At 39.5% G+C, this 18,144-nt stretch overlaps 1 protein-coding gene across 4 annotated transcripts in view; it reads right to left on the bottom strand.

Moving 5' to 3' along the window:
* The window catches only part of AKAP6 (A-kinase anchoring protein 6), a 598,070-nt gene that overhangs the window by 217,695 nt on the left and 362,231 nt on the right, over positions 1-18,144 (bottom strand). For 3 of the 4 annotated variants that reach the window (XM_029238344.1, XM_029238345.1, XM_029238346.1), the window contains 2 exons: positions 7,699-7,795; positions 6,420-6,586 (listed from right to left, as the gene is read on the bottom strand). In XM_029238344.1, coding sequence (XP_029094177.1) covers positions 6,420-6,586; positions 7,699-7,795 — 264 coding nt within the window. The remainder of the gene's footprint in view (positions 1-6,419; positions 6,587-7,698; positions 7,796-18,144) is intronic. The other variant, XM_029238347.1, reaches the window with a different exon arrangement.

The raw sequence follows: 18,144 nt of genomic DNA, 5'->3' as shown, positions 1-18,144 counted from the left end.
AGGAAGAATTCTGCAAGGAAGAGGTGGAATTGGTAATGCATTTACTACTCATTTGCTTGCATCAAGAACTCCATTCCATTTCAATCTGCCAACATCCTAATTAAGATGATCTAAATCTTAGGTGATCTATTATTCTAGATCTAAGATAGCCCAATCTACATTAGACAAGATGTTACACTGTGTGCTTACACTGAGATGATAAGCCCACAGAGCAGAAAAGCATGTCTTCCCTCATGTCTGACCTGGCACTGGGCAGAGCCCTCTGTCAGCACTCAATAAATAATGGCCAGGCCTTTGCCTGTTGTCTTTGTTTCTACTACTTTAGGCCCAGTTTAACCTTATGATATCATTTCTGGTTCCTTTGACAACATATACCTGTGCTCCTTTTTTTTGCATGAGGAAAAGAGAAAAGTATCTTAAGTAATTCTTTATATATGTCAGTGCCAAGTGTATGTGGGACTAACCGTATATAAATGCAATTCCCATTCAATATCTTAAAGCTGTTTCTGAAGATTCTATATTAAACAACATGCAACTACAAAAGCATTTGAGCCAGAAAAGAAAAGAATGCACAGACAATGCTTTGTCTCACCAATGCTTTGGAAGAATCAGGATCAAATTCCGTTCCAGGATAATAATATCCAGCTGCACTATTACCCAAGAGATACTATATAACACAGAGAAAATTATCATATAAAGTCCTCCCTAAATCAGCCTCTTTCTCTCCCTTCAGTTAAAGAAAGTTACCCATAACTCATTAGCATAAATACTAGGTTAAGACTTGGGTGTCTGGTAAACAAACAGAAAATATGTGTTAGTATTAGACTTGCCCACTCTTGACATTCAATGAAAGGCTAGGTGGTCAGTGACATACCCAAGTTAGAGTACCCACAAACGTCCCTTCTCAGCCAATATCTGAAACTGTCATTCGTAGGCCTGAGCAAACATATTTAAGAAGTGTCCTTAACCTTGTTCTTTTTTTTTTTTTAAACATCTTTATTGGAGTATAATTGCTTTACAATGGTGTGTTAGTTTCTGCTTTATAACAAAGTGAATCAGTTGTTCTTGTGCTACTGTTGAATAGATAACATTGATGACCTTCACAGTCTGATATCCATTTCCAAAGGGATGACAACTTCAATCTAAGAACCTCAAAGAAGCCAGATAAAATAAGCACAACCCTAGAGTTCAAAGCAGCTAAACCCTCTATCTCCTTTCACTAAGGAAGTGAAGATCTTGGTTGGAACCCAGGCTAGGTCACCCTTCTAGTAGCTATAAAGTTCTCTGAATTAACAATAAAGTCTTCAAATATTCTTTATTTTGGAAATGTATATATTTCCTTAAAGAGGACAAAAGAACCATTGTTATGTGCTTTCTATGATGCAAAGTTCAAGATGTCATGTGGGGAAATCCTGGCCTTGATTCTAAGACATCTGTAATGATGGCAAGCTCTATAGGTAAAAAGTAAAAACAGAGGATAAGTACAGTTTAAAGGAGGCAACGTGCAAAATTTAAGAATGCTTTTTTCCTTTCAGGATTTTTGTTTTTTGCCTTGAGAGGTCAAAAAAAGAATGCACCCTTTGTTAGGAGTTAGATATTCACTGGGTTTTGAAATCCCTCCAGCTATACACCATTCATAAGTTTAACATACTGAAAAAGCCTAGTTTAAGGTGATAAACTTTCACCAATCTATCTTAAAATAAAATATATAATTACAAGCATACTTTCAATTCTTGGATATGCATGCCGAATCTCTATTTCTAGAATTAGTGAACTTTGTTTTCTATTTCCATGTATAAAAGATCTCACAATCCTGGGAAAATACTTTTTTTAAAATGAAATACAACAAATAAGGTATGCTGCCGAGTCCTGGGGGAGAAGTTTCCCAGAGTCTTTGAATTTCCTCCTGTCCTCCTCCTTTACAAGATTTCTAAGACCAAGTCGTTTTCTGCAGTCTCTCAAACAAGGTAAAAAAGAAAAATACCCCCTAGATATATTCCTTGGATTTCTATTATGCTTCTCAAGTTCCCAGTAGCTTCTGAAGTAAACCTAAGATGAATTCTGGAGTTATTTTTTTATTATGTTTTAATTTTAGTTCCTCTTTTAGGACTAAGATGAAATAGATGATCATAACTGCTGTGCTAGGAGATGCATTTCATGGCACAATTTGTACATGACCTGCTCAAGGTCACGTCACAGAAAGAGGGCCGACATGATAGATAAAAAGTTGAATCCAGCTTTTAGTCTTGGTGAACTCCAGGGTTTAAGCTTGCTCTATTTGGTGCAACACGGAAAGAAAAATTTCTGTTTAAACAGGACAGATTAGATACATTCTGTTTAGGGACCTCACTCGGCTTGGATAGTGTCAGTTAGAGACATACGAGGAATTACTGCTCACATCACTGATCATTAAGGGTCATTTTTTTGTCACATCGTGAGCCTTGGGTAAATTGCGGCAAGCTGGCCTAATCGTGGCCCAGAAGATCCCAGGTCTGTTCTCTGTGCCCATCAACTTCACCCAGGCAGAAATCCTTCCCTCCACCCTCCATTTAGAACATCAACCCCCCTTCAAGTCTCTCCTTGATACTCCCACTTGGGGGTAGTTATTTCCTTCTCCTTGTACTCATAGAACTTTGTATCTACCTCTACTAGAGTATTTGTCAGATTCTATTAGAATTATTTGTCTGTTGTCTCCACCACTAGAGTATGAAGTCTTGCACGTTTACCCTCATCTCAGACTTACTATGTGCCAGGCACCCCTTAATCTGCATCACAGTTCCTTGAGCTGGATGTTAGCATTGCCTCCGTCATACAAATGAGGGAGGTGAGGCACAGAGAAGTTAAGTCATTGCTAGTTAAGTGTCAGGAGTTGAGCTCAGACAGTCTGACTTCATAGTCTGAGCCCCTCCTGTTATTCCTCGTGCTTGCCCAAGGGACTAAGGAAGGCAGTTCATAAACATTAAGCAAATAGAAGGAATGACCATTCTGATTTCTCCTCAGTTTCCTAAGCTTAAATTTAGAAATATATTTTCTTTGTCTTAAGTTGATTTTACCTTCACCCTTGACTATGGATGAGCTCATCTGTCCTAAGAAAATTCAACCCAAACTGGGGAAGAGAGAACTAGCTGGGAGGCGAAGGCCTGGGGTGTGGCCAGCTCTGTCACGTCCAAGTCTTAGACTCTCACACCTCCCTCAGGTTCTACATCTGTAGACGCCCACAGAAGCCTCTCCTCGTAGCCGCTTTTAGATGTACCACACTGTGCACGTAGTGTGACGTGAAAATGCTTTGGAATAGTAATACTATTAACCAGAAAAACTACTTATGCTATTCTTTGTGGACTGATGTGACTCAAGAAAGACATTTTCACTTGGGAGATGATTCAAATAGAGGGTTCTCGTTGCTGTTGTTGTTTTGTTTTGTTTAGAACTGAGACACCCAAATCATTAAGAATCAGATGTATCTATTTTTCCTCCTAATATCTAAATTCACATCTCAAGTCCCTTCAGATCAATGGCATATATTCTACCTTTTAAATCACTTTGTAATTCTTGCATTTTACATATATTCTTTATTTTTCTGGTTAAAATAATTCTTACTCATTGTAGAGACTTAGAAAATTCAAAGATAGTTTAAAATATATAATTGCATCTTATAGATCTCTTCCAATGTTTAAAAATTCTCTTCTAAAACATTATTTTTAATGGTTATGTAACCTTTCATTAGGATAAGATGTAGCATAATTTAATTAAACAGCCCCTGTTTTAAACATTTTGGTTGATACCAATTGTTTGGTATTATAAGTAACAACAGGACAGACATTCTTTCACATTGTGTGAGGATCCCCATTATGTGAGGATCGTATAGCACCGTAGGAAAAGGGCCTTCTTAGAGCCTATGAAAGCGGTATTCTGGGAGCTTGTGGAATGCAGATTCTGGGGCCCTTCCCAGGAGACTCTGACTCATTTGAGGCGGGGCCTGGGGAAGGTGGTCCTCTTTTTGAGAAATGTTGACATTGCCTCTCATTTAATAATACTTTCTCCCCATTTGGCTCAGTTATCCTCTTTACTTCATCTCAGCATCTCCCGACAAAATGAGCTCATTTAAAAGTGTCCAGTTCAAACTGGCCCTGGTGAATAGAGCCACTCGTTTTCAACACAGGTCTTCTATTAACACAGGTGATTGCACCATCTCTGCAGCTCCACTTTGGTGCCTCCCCACCCTCACCCAGACTCACCGCACTCACCCACCCATGCTCCACACCAAAGCCAAGGACAGGTTTTTAGGCTGCGAATCAATGCTGTCGTTTCCCTGCTCACTCCCAAACCCTCCCCTTTGTGCCCACAGCCACTCAGCCTCCCTTGCACACTCCCCACCTCCCCTCTAGCTGCACAGCCTGCTCACAGAATGCCACTTCCTCAAAGAAGCACTCCCTGATGCCCTGATCTAAATCGCTTCTCCCAGTCCAACCTCTGGTTGCTTCCTTTTCTTTTCTTTCACAGCCCATCACGGTTTCTAAAAGCATGGTTGTTAGATTTAAGTCTGTCACCCCACTTCACCACAAGCTCCGTGAGACAGGTACTGAGGCTGATTGTCCACCACCACGCCCCACCTTGAGCAATGCCAGTAACAGGCAGTGCTCTAGGTGGTGTTGAAAATGGGCTCGGGGGCCAAAGGGCTCAGATTCAAATCCTAGCTCTGCTACCTACTACCTGTGTGACCTTAAGCCAGTTACTTAACTTCTCTGTGCCTCCATTTTTTCCATTGGAAATTAGAATAGGACTGCCTTATTTATAAGGTTTAAACAGTTTGTTGTGAGAATTAAATTAGAGAATACACAGAAGTACTGTAGAACAGTGTCTGGCATGTGGAATGCATCCAATACAGGATAGCTTTTAAAAAGTAAGCACTCTGTTTATTTTTGTTAAATAAATAAAACACAACAAAGTTTTTAGTCGTGTCCTTTCTCATCATCACTGCCCCCTATCCCAGCCAAAGTATTAGCCCAATCAACTTCTTCCTGCAGTCTGCTCCTTGAAAGGGCTCCACTTCTGCCCTGAGAAGTCTGCTGAAGACACTCTCCATTCCCTATGATTAGTTCCAGCTTTGATCCTTTCATCACGTCACTTCCTAAAATATGTGTGCATGTGCCAAGCCACCTCTCTTCCTTCCTTCAAGTATTTCCTGAAATGTGACCTCCTCCATGGAACCTTCTTTAAAGGGAACTGAGCTCATCATTCCATCCTCTGTTTCCAACAAATAAGTTCAAGGTTGTTGTTCGAGATTCCAAAGCTATAAACCACCTAAGTTTTTCGCTGGCTGCGTGGCCTCACCACTGCAGGGCAGATTGGGTTTTTCCTTGCCTGCACTTGAGAATGTGAGGCTCAGAGGGCAGAGGGTTTGTTTAACTTGCTCTGTATACATTTAGCCCAATGCCAATCCACATGGGGACTGAATAAATGTGACTTGATGATGATTTAATTACTCTGTCCATGCCAGGAATAGAAGCCACGAACTCTTCAATCTGTTCCCCCCATGTTACAGTATGTTTCCATGCTTAGTCTATTATGAGACTGGTTTTCTGCATCAACTTTCACAAAAGAACAAATACAAAAGAAAAGAGAGATTGCAAGAAAATATCAAATTAATAAAATTATCTTCTACTTCATGAGTCCATTATCTTCTACGTCATGAGCCCAAAGATACCTTTAGAACAGTGGTGCACTGTATCAGAAGGTGCCTCATTTAAAATTTAACTGCATATGCTTTACCGATTATTTTGTAAATCTAAAGTAGATAACCAAAACATGTCAATATTCATTCTTAAAGTACTTGTATTCGGTGCATGCACCATTATGGAGAACTTACACTCAGAGCAGAAAGATTTGTAGCAAAGCATATGACCTTCTTCTCACTACAATGACCATCCCCTAATTAGGCAATGCATCTGATAGTCATTAACAGGAATGAGATAATGAATCACTTTCTCTCTTCTTTGTTAATTTGCTGTAACCAAGCGGCTAATGGACGTCAGAGCTGAGTGATTGCACTGATTATAGTGATTTATAGTTGCAACAAAACAATTTAAAACCATTCGGATTATTCATGTTAAAGATGCTTTATGTTTTGTCTACTAAATGTTTTATGTCCCCCTTTCTCCTACCCCTAAAGTACTTTCCCCCTCCTACTCTGCCACTTTTCACAAAAAGACCCCTTCCTGGAAAACTTGAAAGTTGTAGGCTTTTTTATTGTTTTAAACTTAACCATTTCATTTTGTTTATACATACCTATACACAGAGAGATATATAAAGTTTACCCAGTAAAAACGAAAAGCCTTAGGAGTAGAAAGAAAACTTCAGTGGTGCCTAGTTCAAAAGAAGACAGAAGTAAGAGGAAATAAGACAAACTTCAAGCCACTTACCTTGGGGCTTCCCGTCCCTTCCTCACCCTCCACAGACACATCAGTAGCCAGAATCGCAGCTTTGATGGTATCCAGAGCCCTGAGAATCCAGCTGTGCTGCCGTTTGATTTGCCTCTGTAGCTCCTTCCATTGACTTGCTATCATCCGCAGCATGTCCTTTAGTCCTTCTCCAGAAGGAGGGGAAAGCACAAGTTACGAACGCAACTGCATTTTTACCCATTATTGTTTTTCATTTAGCAAATTAGATGGATATTTCCAACAATAAACATAATTTTAAGCAACCATTACCATCACCTGCCACTCAGAACAGAGGTTGGGGATTTCTGACTTGACAGAAGGCATAAGGACACAAAAATGGGATAACCACATAGATGCATGGTTTGGAATCGACTTCGGTTTAATATATTGACTAAAGAAATGCATATGGAACAAAAAATCACGCTACATAAAAATTATTAACACCACAGCTTCACATTCCAAATAAAAGGCCCTGTGTGGATCTGTGTGGAGACTTTATAATGATCAGAAAATGTATGGAAATAGGTAAAGTTAATTCAACCCGAACTATAGTAAATGGGCCAGATTTAAGACAGCAGTCTTTAGTATTAGCACATCAGATTAATGCTGCTCTTTTCTTATTTAGCTGTGGTAAGCTCAAAACAAGTGCCAAACTGTAATTCATCCTGTCTTATGGTCTATTACTACCAGGATAAGTATAACCAAATGACAAAACTTTTTTATTTATAATCTGTTCCTCATAAATACATTAATACTGGAGTAAGAATTGGTCTAAGGCCAAAACTCTGCTAATGCAATGACCAGCAAAGAACATGCAAAATGTCCACATGTGTGAATTGGCAGGGAAATAATCAGGTATCTCTAGACTGCCTGCCTTATATCTGTAATGATATCTATAAGTACCTGAATGCATATGCATTATAACTACATGCACAATTCTCCTTCATTATCTTAATGTTATTTCCAGAGCACCTACATCAAAAAGCATGTCAGTGAAGTTTTCAGGAATGTGATTTCAACTGAAACTCAGGCGAACACCAAGCCCCAAATGAACAGACCATTTGGAGGCAGTATTTCATCTTACAAGCATCACAGCATTGTGTGCAGTATATGAAACATTTATAAATCTTGAAGGTCAATCTGATAATGTAAATATTAATAATACATAAGGAAGTGAATATATGCAGTAATTTACAGCAATGCTTCTTCATTCTTAATAGTCTGGAGACATAAAGACTTGCAATATTTCAGGAGGATTTACCTGCTTTGTGAGATGCAATAAGCTCGAGAAGTTGGAGTCCTTCCTCCTCCACAGCTTCCTTGAGAGCACAATGACTGTCTACATTCAACTTAAAGCTCTGCAAGGAAAAATACGAGCATCAAAGCCCGGCAAGGCAGTTAAAATATCCATAGAAAATTACTTGCTACTTTTTATCAAGAGCCACACAGTGCAGTTTACTCAATAGACAAACTAATTGGCAATACTAAAAGCTATTGATATTTGGGATCTGGGCTCAGAATGTTTCCAGTAGGTTAGCAGAATGCATCTGTTTGGAAACAGCTGACAAATCTAGAAATTCATTAGGTTTTTATGAAAAGTCACATCCCGTGGGCTATATCAAGAGTAGCAGTGTTCTATAAAATATACTGAATTTCTACCAGCACATATGAGCTCATTTCGTCACTTTTAGAAATGTTACTGATAGCACTATTTATGAAACCATAAAAAAGTTGGCAACATAAATTATATTAGCCTTATGTGCACATATATAAATCCATTAATATAGTGGGGTTTGATTCAGCTGTTTCTCAGATATCACACAAACCACAGGATATTGAGGTGGATTCAGGTGCTGTAGTGAGGAGTTCAATGGTTTTCAAATGTTTGAATTTTAAGTTTATTCCTTACAATATGACATTGAGTTATAAATGAATACGTCGAGTACATCAGGGGCATTTTTCACTCATGATAGTCATCCAAAAGACAAAGACGGTTATGGATGAATTCCAACTCAGAGCCATTTCTTTCAGGAAGCCTTCCCTAATGCCTTACACAGAATTAATTACTCCCCTCTCTCGGCGTCCTCTGCTCCTTATACCTGCTTCTATTGTAGAATTTATCATACTGAATTCTGCTTTATTCCTATACTTGCCTACCAACCTATAAGCAAGAAAGAACTACAATTGAAAGAATCGCCAGCTTCACATTTATTTCCAACTCATGTCACATACGAGGTGTTCAATAAATGTTTGCAGGAATAGTGGATATCTGCTGAACTGGATCAATAGGACTCTCTCAAGGGGAAGGCTTCCATTTAAATATTTCAAGAAACACAGATGGTTTTCCAAAGACTTTTCTGTCTCTGGAATGTTATAAGGTGTTCCAAACACAGGAGGTCCAATGGAGAGTAATCATAGTGACCAATCTGTTGAATCAATGGTTAGTCTTCAGGGTGAAAATCCGTTCCTTGACTTAATTTGAAAAAGTATGGATTTTGAAAGAATATGTGCCACATTTCGGCTTCTCCATAATAGGGCTCCAAAGTATACAATATACTTTGCTCTGACTAAACACTCACTGAGCAATGGCTGCATGTACTATACACTGAGCTTAGTATTAAGAATATTTGACAGAAATTCAGGATGATAGTCTCAGTTGGAATGTAATTTGGATGAAAGAGGTTAAACAACCATAACTTATGAAATTAGATATTAATTTTTCCATTCTTTCACTCATTCATTCATTCAGAAACCATGTATTATGCCTATTCTGTACACTGGACAGGGTAATAGCAATTTAAGGGGTATAAGGCATGGCCCCTGCACATCAAAGGGCATCCTCCATCACCTTGGATGTTCATTGGTGAGTCTTTTTCTTAGTGGAAAAAAGGGGTCTTTTAAAGCTCAAAAGAAAAAGCACAACAGTCAAAATAAGCTGAAAATGAAGGAGATAGGGACAGGCAGATCAGAACTTGAAGTATAAAGATAAGAATCTTGACTAAAAAAAATGACTCCAAAATGATGAATCATTTCATCTTACTAGAAGCATAAGAAACAGTAAAGTTTCAGCATAATATGGCAGAAAGAGACTTACTGGTTTCCCCAAGGGTTGTTCACTATTTCTTGTATTGCCCTCTTTCAGCTACAGGTATTTGGTTGAATAAAATAAAGTATGGCAATATATCAGAAGCCTGATGCTTCTGGTCAATCCAAATGATATAATAGCTATTAAAAATTAAATAATTATTATTTATAGCCAAAACACGACTGTAATTTACTTTTTGCCACTGCAGTGGAAATCATCAACTCTGAAGGAATGCCATGCAGATTGAGGTACATGTTTGTGTTTCAGGGAAAAATGGACATGGAAAAGAAAAATACTTGAGATCAACCCGAGAATGCCAACATTGAGGAAGAAATCTATTCTAGAGATTTCCTCATAACTGTAAAATTAGCCTAGTGTTCTCTTTGATTCTCTGTTTACTTACAACAGACTAGTGCTGAATGGTTGGTAATCATGAGCTTCTGAAGACGTGCATCAGGCCTATGTCTCAGCAAAAGAGAACCTTAGGACCTGTGGGTAGGTTGGACAATTTGACATAATTGAAGCCAATAGCATAGAATAGATGCAGCTGGATCTGGTTCTGCCTCAAGATGATGTGGACGCATTTGATTAGGACATTGGAAAAGATGAAGTATTCATTATTAAAAAAAAGATAAGCTTTATGCTATAGGAAAGAACCATTTAATATAACTATTACCCAAATGGTACAATATTGCTTAATTTTCAGGTGCATCCATTAACCATTAATAATATCAAGTAAGGAATTCACAATGGGCCTCTGAGAAGGCAGGCAAGCAGACACATTAACAACATTGTCAATGAAATTTCTGGCTGCTAAAGGATTCTGTAATAAACTCTCCCCACTCTGCCCCCACTTCTTCCCTAGGGAAGGAAGCTTAGGCGAAAGAGTTTTTTCTTTTCTTTTCTTTTCTTTTTTTTTGAACTTGATACCTGGACACATTTCCATTCTTGTGCTACTAACATGTTTCCTCAGCAATGCCTTATGGTATATAGTCCCTTTGCAACACCCATAGCACTCCCTGAAAATGCAGGGCATTCTCTGGAGATTTAATTTACGGCAACAACATGGCCATAGACAGGTACCACAGATCTACATCATTGATAATTATGTGAAATTCCATAAATATGAGTAATCTGGGACCTGTGAGACACCCCATCTTTTTTGTGTCTTTACAGCAGCATGAAACTGAACATCTAGATGAGAATAACTAAGGAAATGAAAAATACAGTGGCTGAGACAAAGGACTAGATTATCAAAAAGATGATACTTCACAGGCTGACCAATGGGTATTCCTAGCCTCACCAGCATCTATAGCCATGGGTGCATTACTCCTTGTCAGGATCCAAATTCAGGTAAGCACACTGATTGTACTTTAATCATGATCACACCTTACTAAGTAGATAAAAAACTACAGCTTATCCTATTCCATTCAAATTTCTGAAGATCCCAGTTTGATGGAAGTATGGAGACCATGTGGATATGAAATGAAACCAAGGAAATGTACACCTTGATGCACAAAACTATGACAAACATGAAGATAGTTACTCATGAGGGATCATAAGAATTGATATGAATCTCCTGGTACAGGAAGTAGTGGGAAGACCATAATCACATTCAGAAGCTTAAAGATCCAAAATGTCTAGGTTTGAGCAGAATCGCATCATGAACATAGACTTTCTGTCATCCCCATGGAATACTGTTAGTGTCTGCCAGGTCCACCGAGGTCCATGAATTTTATAATGTTTGTGAACAGAGAGGCCAAAAAGAGTTACCGCATCTCTCCCGACATAATATATGCTTTTAAATAAAAGCATAAATTAATACAACAGGTATTTATTGAGCAGTCTCTGCCAGGCCTATAGACACAAAAATTAACAGTACCCAATTCCAGCACACACAACTTATAGTCTGTTGGGTAAAACAGATCAAAAGCAAGTAGCCTTATATGACCCAGCACAGAATAAATATGTAATTGGAGTTTGATGTATAACAGAGAGTGGCAGGGCCTTAAACTGAACAGTGATATGCATGCCCAATGAGATTTAATGTTTTAAAATTAAAGTATCATGCAGGCCGAGTGAAAATAAGATTGTAGGCTATATTCCGTATGAGTGTGATAGTGCTAGATAGGTGCTATGGGAGCTCAAGCTGGGAACCAGGTTCTGCAGAGGCTGGCAGGGAGCTTGGGAAGAAAGGATTGATTTGCATGTGGGGCTGGAGACAGGCTCTACTGCAGCAGGAATAGAGGAGCCAGAAGCAGCTTGGTATGGCTGGGACAAGGTGGAAGCAGGGGATGTGGGAGCTGCAGCTACACACGGTATTTAACTCCAAGAGCCATAAGAGTCATGGAAGAAGAGGTCAACAACATGGGGGGGTGACCGGTACAGTTCTGTGTTCTAGAAACATCTTTCTGGCTTTTATACAGAGTTGACTTTAGAAGGGCAGACAAGGAGGCCATTTAGGAGGCTGCTATGGTAATGGAGGCCAGATGTTTCTGTATGCTCATATTTTTTTTTAATTAAAAAAAGGTATGTTTTTTCTTCTAAATGAATGGAAGAAGGAAAAATGGAGAAAATCTTGTCTTTTTAAGTTTTTCTCAGTGCGTGAGAACAGCATGTGCCAGATTTTAGTTCTTTGGCTGTTCTGATGATAAATACCAGAGGTTTATTAGTCAGGAGTCTCCAAATGTGAAAGACATATTGAACTGATGAACTTTTACTCCCACTGTCATTTTAAAGAGATGCTATATATGCTGATGAATAAGACATGATGACACATTTTCTTCACACAAAAGATTTTTACTACCCTAAGAAAATGAAAACTTGCTTTTTCACAAGGGCAGGAGGAGGAATGTGTGTTCAGTCAGAAAAGCAGAGGCTTGAAAAGTCACCTGCTATCTGCCTTAGGCCGTCTCCACCCGGGCTCCATCTGAGCTGTGCCCAGCACCATCCTGCATTCCCAGAGGGGCTCTTGATGGGGAAGAAAGTCATGATCCTCTGCGCACAGCCTGGCAGTTTCTCTCCTGCTCTGCCCAATGCCATCCATAGAGGATGGTCAGATGGTCCTCAAAATATAAAATATACCTTCCAAATGGCACATGTGCCAAAAATGGAAAGATTTTCATGAGTAAATATTTTTGTTTAAGAACCTCCGAAAAACTTGATAAGACATTATACAGCCATTAAAATGAAGACTATGAAATCACATGAAAAATAGATAGAACACATTATAAGCCAAAAAATGAAAGTTCAAATTGTATCCATGATTAAACTGTAACTATGTAAATGGATAGTCCCAGTGTGTAGAAAAAGACTATAGGGAAATGCAACAAAATGTTAACACCACTTGTGCAGGGTAGGACTTAGAGTTAACATAGCCTGGTCTTAATGGAATGAATTCTCAGGGCTTTAGCTTTCTGAAACATAAAATGACAAGTAATACAATCTAACTTCCAAGTTGTAAGAATTAGAGATAATGATTGTAAAGCATTGAAGCAGTGCTTGGCAATGAGTGGGGCTAAAGAAAAATCATTATAGACTTTTTAAATTCATTTTCTCTATTTTCCAAATGTTCTGTGTAGCAAGTGGTACTTTATGGCATTTTTAGGTGACAAGTGGCACTTATTGTTGAGGCTCTCTGAACTCAAGTACAGATACCAGGTTCTCTTTGCTTTTGGGCCACCACCCAGCACGGGGGGCACCCAAACACAGATGCTGCTCTCTGAGAGTCCAGAGAGCAGGGGACTGAGAGACCAGTGATCTGAGTCTTCCTTTTGTGTGCCCTTGGACAAGTCATCTAACCCTTCTGGGCTTCTGTTTCTTTACCTACAATCCAGGCATTTGGACTCAATATTTTCCATTTCTTGGACACTTCGATTTTATCTTTAAGCCACACAGTTAAGCACAGGTGGCTCAGGAGAATTTTTATTCTAAAGCAGAAAATTTTCAAAGCGGGAAAAATCCCAAAGGCCGTCTAACTACTCATCTACCCTAGGGCAGCTCTGTCCCTCCACATCCCAGGCAGATGTGTTCATTCTATTTTTAACTATCTCCAGGGAAATTTCTTCTAACTTCTCATCCTGAGTCCGCAACGTTTCTTCTCAGGAATTTGAGAGCTCTGTGAATAGGAGCACAAGCTTCCCTCAGCTTCGGATTCTTTTGCCAAGTCATCTCTCCAGAATAGGAGTTGGAGATCAGAAACACTGTGAGGATATGCCAACAAAATCCACACGTCCAGTCAATCACCAAGCCCTGACAATTTATTTCTCCATCCTCACCTCTCTGTATCGACTAACACTGCCTTAGATTCAGGCCCTCACCATCATCCCTTGCCAGGCTGACTTCAACAGCCTCCAGTCATGACCCCCTCAAAACTACATTTTTTTCTTTATTTGTGGCATGCCTACGAAGGTGCGGGCAATCATCCTAAGCTCGAGGGATACGGCTGTGAGCAAGATAGATATACTTCCTGGCCTCATAGGGCTCACAGTCTAGTGGCGGGGGCAGGAGGTGGGGAATGTGTATCTTAAAAACAGGGGGTTGCAGTTGATTATATCAAGGGGACTAATGACATGGTGTGGGTGCTGGGGACAAGCATGGGCTCTGGAGCTGGACAAGCCTGGGTTCAAACCCTGGCTCCTCCATCACCCCCTGTGTAGCTCAGGGCAATCTCTTTGTACTCAGTTTCTTCAAAGGTAAAAAGGGGGATATGTCAGTGCCTATCTCATGGGGTTGCTGTGAGGATGAAATGCCTTGATACCTGTAGAACAGAGCCTGGCATATTGTAATAACTCAATAAAAACATTTTATTACACAGAATGTTCTGTCTACAAAACAACTCTTGTTAAATGCCTCCGACGTCTCCCCCAGGTTGCAGGATAAGGTCCAGCCTCCAGCATGACCTACAGAGTCTCTGGGATCCCACTCAAGTCTGCCTCTTGCGTCCCAGGTCTGCCTTGAAATGTACCAGCTCACATCAGTCATCTTCGTCATCTAAGATTCTGCTCTTGCTTGCACCTCTGCCTGAAAAGTCCTTTTTCCCCTCCCCTGGCTCGGCCCTGCTCATCCTTTAAAATTCATCCCAGGTGTCACCCTTGCTAGCAAGTTTTCTCTGACCATCTTCCAGCCTCCTGGTTTCCCCTCCTCAGCATCCACAGTAACTGCAGAGCTCGAACCTCCACTTACTACACTGTTGTATAACTATTGATGATGGGTCTGCTTCCCACCCATGAGTTGAAAGTAGAACTTCACTTTTCATTTGTGCTTGTATCTTCAATGCCTAGGACAGTGCCTGGCACATAGCACACACCTAATAAATGTTCAAGGAGCAAATGAATGAAGATTCGTACCAAAAACCTTCCACGAAGCTTTCAAAATGCTGCCTATAGTATTTTGGGCTATATTGGTGCAATCACTCTTCACTTGGAGGTGGTTGATAAATGTCCCCAAATTTTACTCATTGAACGCCATGTAAATGAGCTGTCATGCTCCTTCGCTTACAAAATTACTTGCCAATTACACTTAGATGATCCCGGTGTAATTGCCATGTAAACTGTACCCTGGCTGAGATAGCCCAAATCATCAATTTAACTTTACCCTCTCATCATATGGTACTTACCACATAATTAAATAGTCAGCCACCACCACAATTATATATCTCCCCAACAAAATGAAGGGGCTACATTTGTCATTGATTTATTGGTTACGACAATATGCAACACACCACCACGTATAATATCAGAAGCTTTAAAAAATTGAAAGCACTATGTACTCTTGAGAAAGATGTTCCAAGTTCATGAACAAAAAGATAAGCATTATAAAAACACTGTTTTCCTTTTTTTAAAAAAGGCACTAAGATATAAAGACAAAAATCCTTGTTCTTCCTGAGGAAACATTTTTCCCCTGAAACTGCAGATAATAAAAACATTTCCAAGCATTCGAAAGTGAATTTAGCTCCTCAACCAAATCACAATTTCTTTCAAACAAGCAGTTGCAGTTTTTGGTGGAAGGTAAATATGTTTTACTAAGGCTGGCATTCTTTTTTTGATAGACTTGCTAATATCTTATTCAAGGATTAGACAGATGGGAGAGATTCTGAATGTTGACGGTGCCTCTTAGTGACCAAATTTTCATTTGCTTTTCTGCACGCTACCTCCACACCTGGCACAGGTAATCACATTGACTTCCCAGCATGGCCACATTAGGCCAAATGGATTTGTAGAGGTTCTGTCTAAAGGGACCATGTCACTTCCAGAACACACTGCTCTGAGGCCCTAATTGAAAAAGAGGTCAATGCTGGCCCAAATATCTCTCTACCTCCTGCGGTGGAATAATTGATATGCAGCAGCCCCTACAGATGTGGAGTCACCAAGGTGATGGATGGATATAAGTATATTATTCACACGTACATCTGTTAATATACAGGTCCCAGTGCAAACACCAAGACCTAAGAATATTATGTGGATTTAGGACAATCCCTGAAGGACTCCAGTTTCATTATAAATTTGTTTGGCAGCCTGGGGAAGATCTATTCCAACTCCCAGATGCTTCATGCATTTGAGAGGGGGAACCAAATTGCTTTAAAAATAAATTTAATAAATTTCGTAATGTCAAGTCATTAACATCCTGTGTAGTCATACAGTCTTCATCTTTTGAAACAGTAATGTTAACCTGTGGAATTTTAACCTTTCTAATACCTGAGTTAACATTTTATTTTCCTTGTGTTTTTTGCCAAAGGGGATGAATTACACCCTGAAAGCAGAAGAAACTATCCTATTTTCTCCCTCATAGGTGTTTTTCTTGTCACAAATATACCAGACAATACCCAGAAAGCTCTGTGACCAGAGTCCATTTTGATTTGGAAACTGTAGAGGAAATAATTTACCTTGAAGACATTCTCAGTTATTGTTTGATGATTTATACTATTAGCTATAATTTGCTGCTGTTTTCACAAGTGCTCATTTATTCATTTAACAGATTTGTTTAGTACTTTTTATGCATGTACAGGGCAGGGTGTCAGAGCAGACACCAAAAAGACACAAGCAGTCCCTCAAGGAGGTGACGGTCACAGGTGAATCATTAGGGCAGGGTAGGTGGGGAGAGATTCAACCTCTCTAGGAACACCCGAGATTCTCACACCACCTGTTCTCAGGGTCTCCGAGGGGTGCGCACAACTCCCCCAAAATGAACAAAGCATCCTCACTTACAACAGGTTTATGCGATCTTCACAACAACCTTCAGTAGATACGACAGGCATTTTTCTGGCTAGAGTAAAGATCTGTTTCAGGCCTGAAACTTCTATCTTAATATCATTTGTGCCGGGTGAATTGCTTCAAGATTCCAAAATTCCATGTAACACGGTAGATAAGTAAGATCTGCACATGGGTCTACACAGGGAGACAGATAGTGGGTGACAGCAACCTGGCTCAAGTGAGTTAGGTCACACACTGGCTCTTGTCCATACATGGTGTCCTTCGATAGTGCATAAACCCTCATAGTACAAGGCAGTCTGCAAACTGTCTCTTCAGTGCTTAGCATACCATGACCCTAAATAGCAAGTGCTCAATAAATCCAGTATTTCTCTGTCATTCTACTTTAAAACAGTCATCACATTCTAAAGAAAAAGAATAAAGTAATAAATCGGTAAAATGTCTGGGTGACAGAAATTTTTATCTTTTTAAAATTATTTTAATCTATATTTTTATACAGCAGGTTCTTATTAGTTATCCATTTTATGCATATCAGTGTATACATGTCAATCCCAATCTCCCAATTCATCACACCACCGCCACTTTCCCCCTTTGGTGTCCATACGTTTGTCCTCCACACCGGTGTCTCTATTTCTGACCTGCAAACTGGTTCATCTGTACCATTTTTCTAGGCTCCACATATGTGCGTTAATATACGATATTTGTATTTCTCTTTCTGACTTACTTCACTCCGTACAACAGTCCCTAGATCTATCCACGTCTCTACAAATGACCCAATTTCGTTCCTTTTTATGGCTACGTAATATTCAATTGTATGTATGAACCACATCTTCTTTATCCATTTGTCTGTCGATGGGCATTTAGGTTGCTTCCATGACCTGGCTACTGTAAATAGTGCTTCAGTGAAAATTGGGGTGCATGTGTCTTTTTGAATTATGGTTTTCTCAGGGCATATGCCCAGGCGTGGGGTTGCTGGGTCATAAGCTAAATATATTTTTAGTTTTTTAAGGAACCTCCACACTGTTCTCCATGGTGGCTGTATCAATTTACATTCCCACCAACAGTGCAAGAGGGTTCCCTTTTCTCCACACCCTCTCCAGCATTTGTTGTTTGTAGATTTTCTGATGATGCCCATTCTAGCTGGTGTGAGCTGATACCTCACTGTAGTTTTGATTAGCATTTCTCTAATAATTAGTGATGTTGAGCACGTTTTCATGTGCTTCTTGGCTACCTGTAAGTCTTCTTTGAAGAAATGTCTACTTATGTCTTCTGCCCATTTTTTCATTGGGTTGTTTGTTTTTTTAATATTGAGCTGCATGAGCTGTTTATATATTTTGGAGGTTAAACCTTTGTCGGTTGATACATTTGTAAATATTTTCTCCCATTCTGAGGGTTGTCTTTTTGTCTTGTTTGT

This window comes from Monodon monoceros, unplaced genomic scaffold (assembly GCF_005190385.1).
Source record: "Monodon monoceros isolate NGI ecotype Baffin Bay Population unplaced genomic scaffold, NGI_Narwhal_1 Super_Scaffold_21, whole genome shotgun sequence".
In the NCBI taxonomy this organism is placed as follows: domain Eukaryota; kingdom Metazoa; phylum Chordata; class Mammalia; order Artiodactyla; family Monodontidae; genus Monodon; species Monodon monoceros.
Note: the sequence above shows the minus strand (reverse complement) of the source record. Positions and strands in the feature narration are given on the sequence as shown.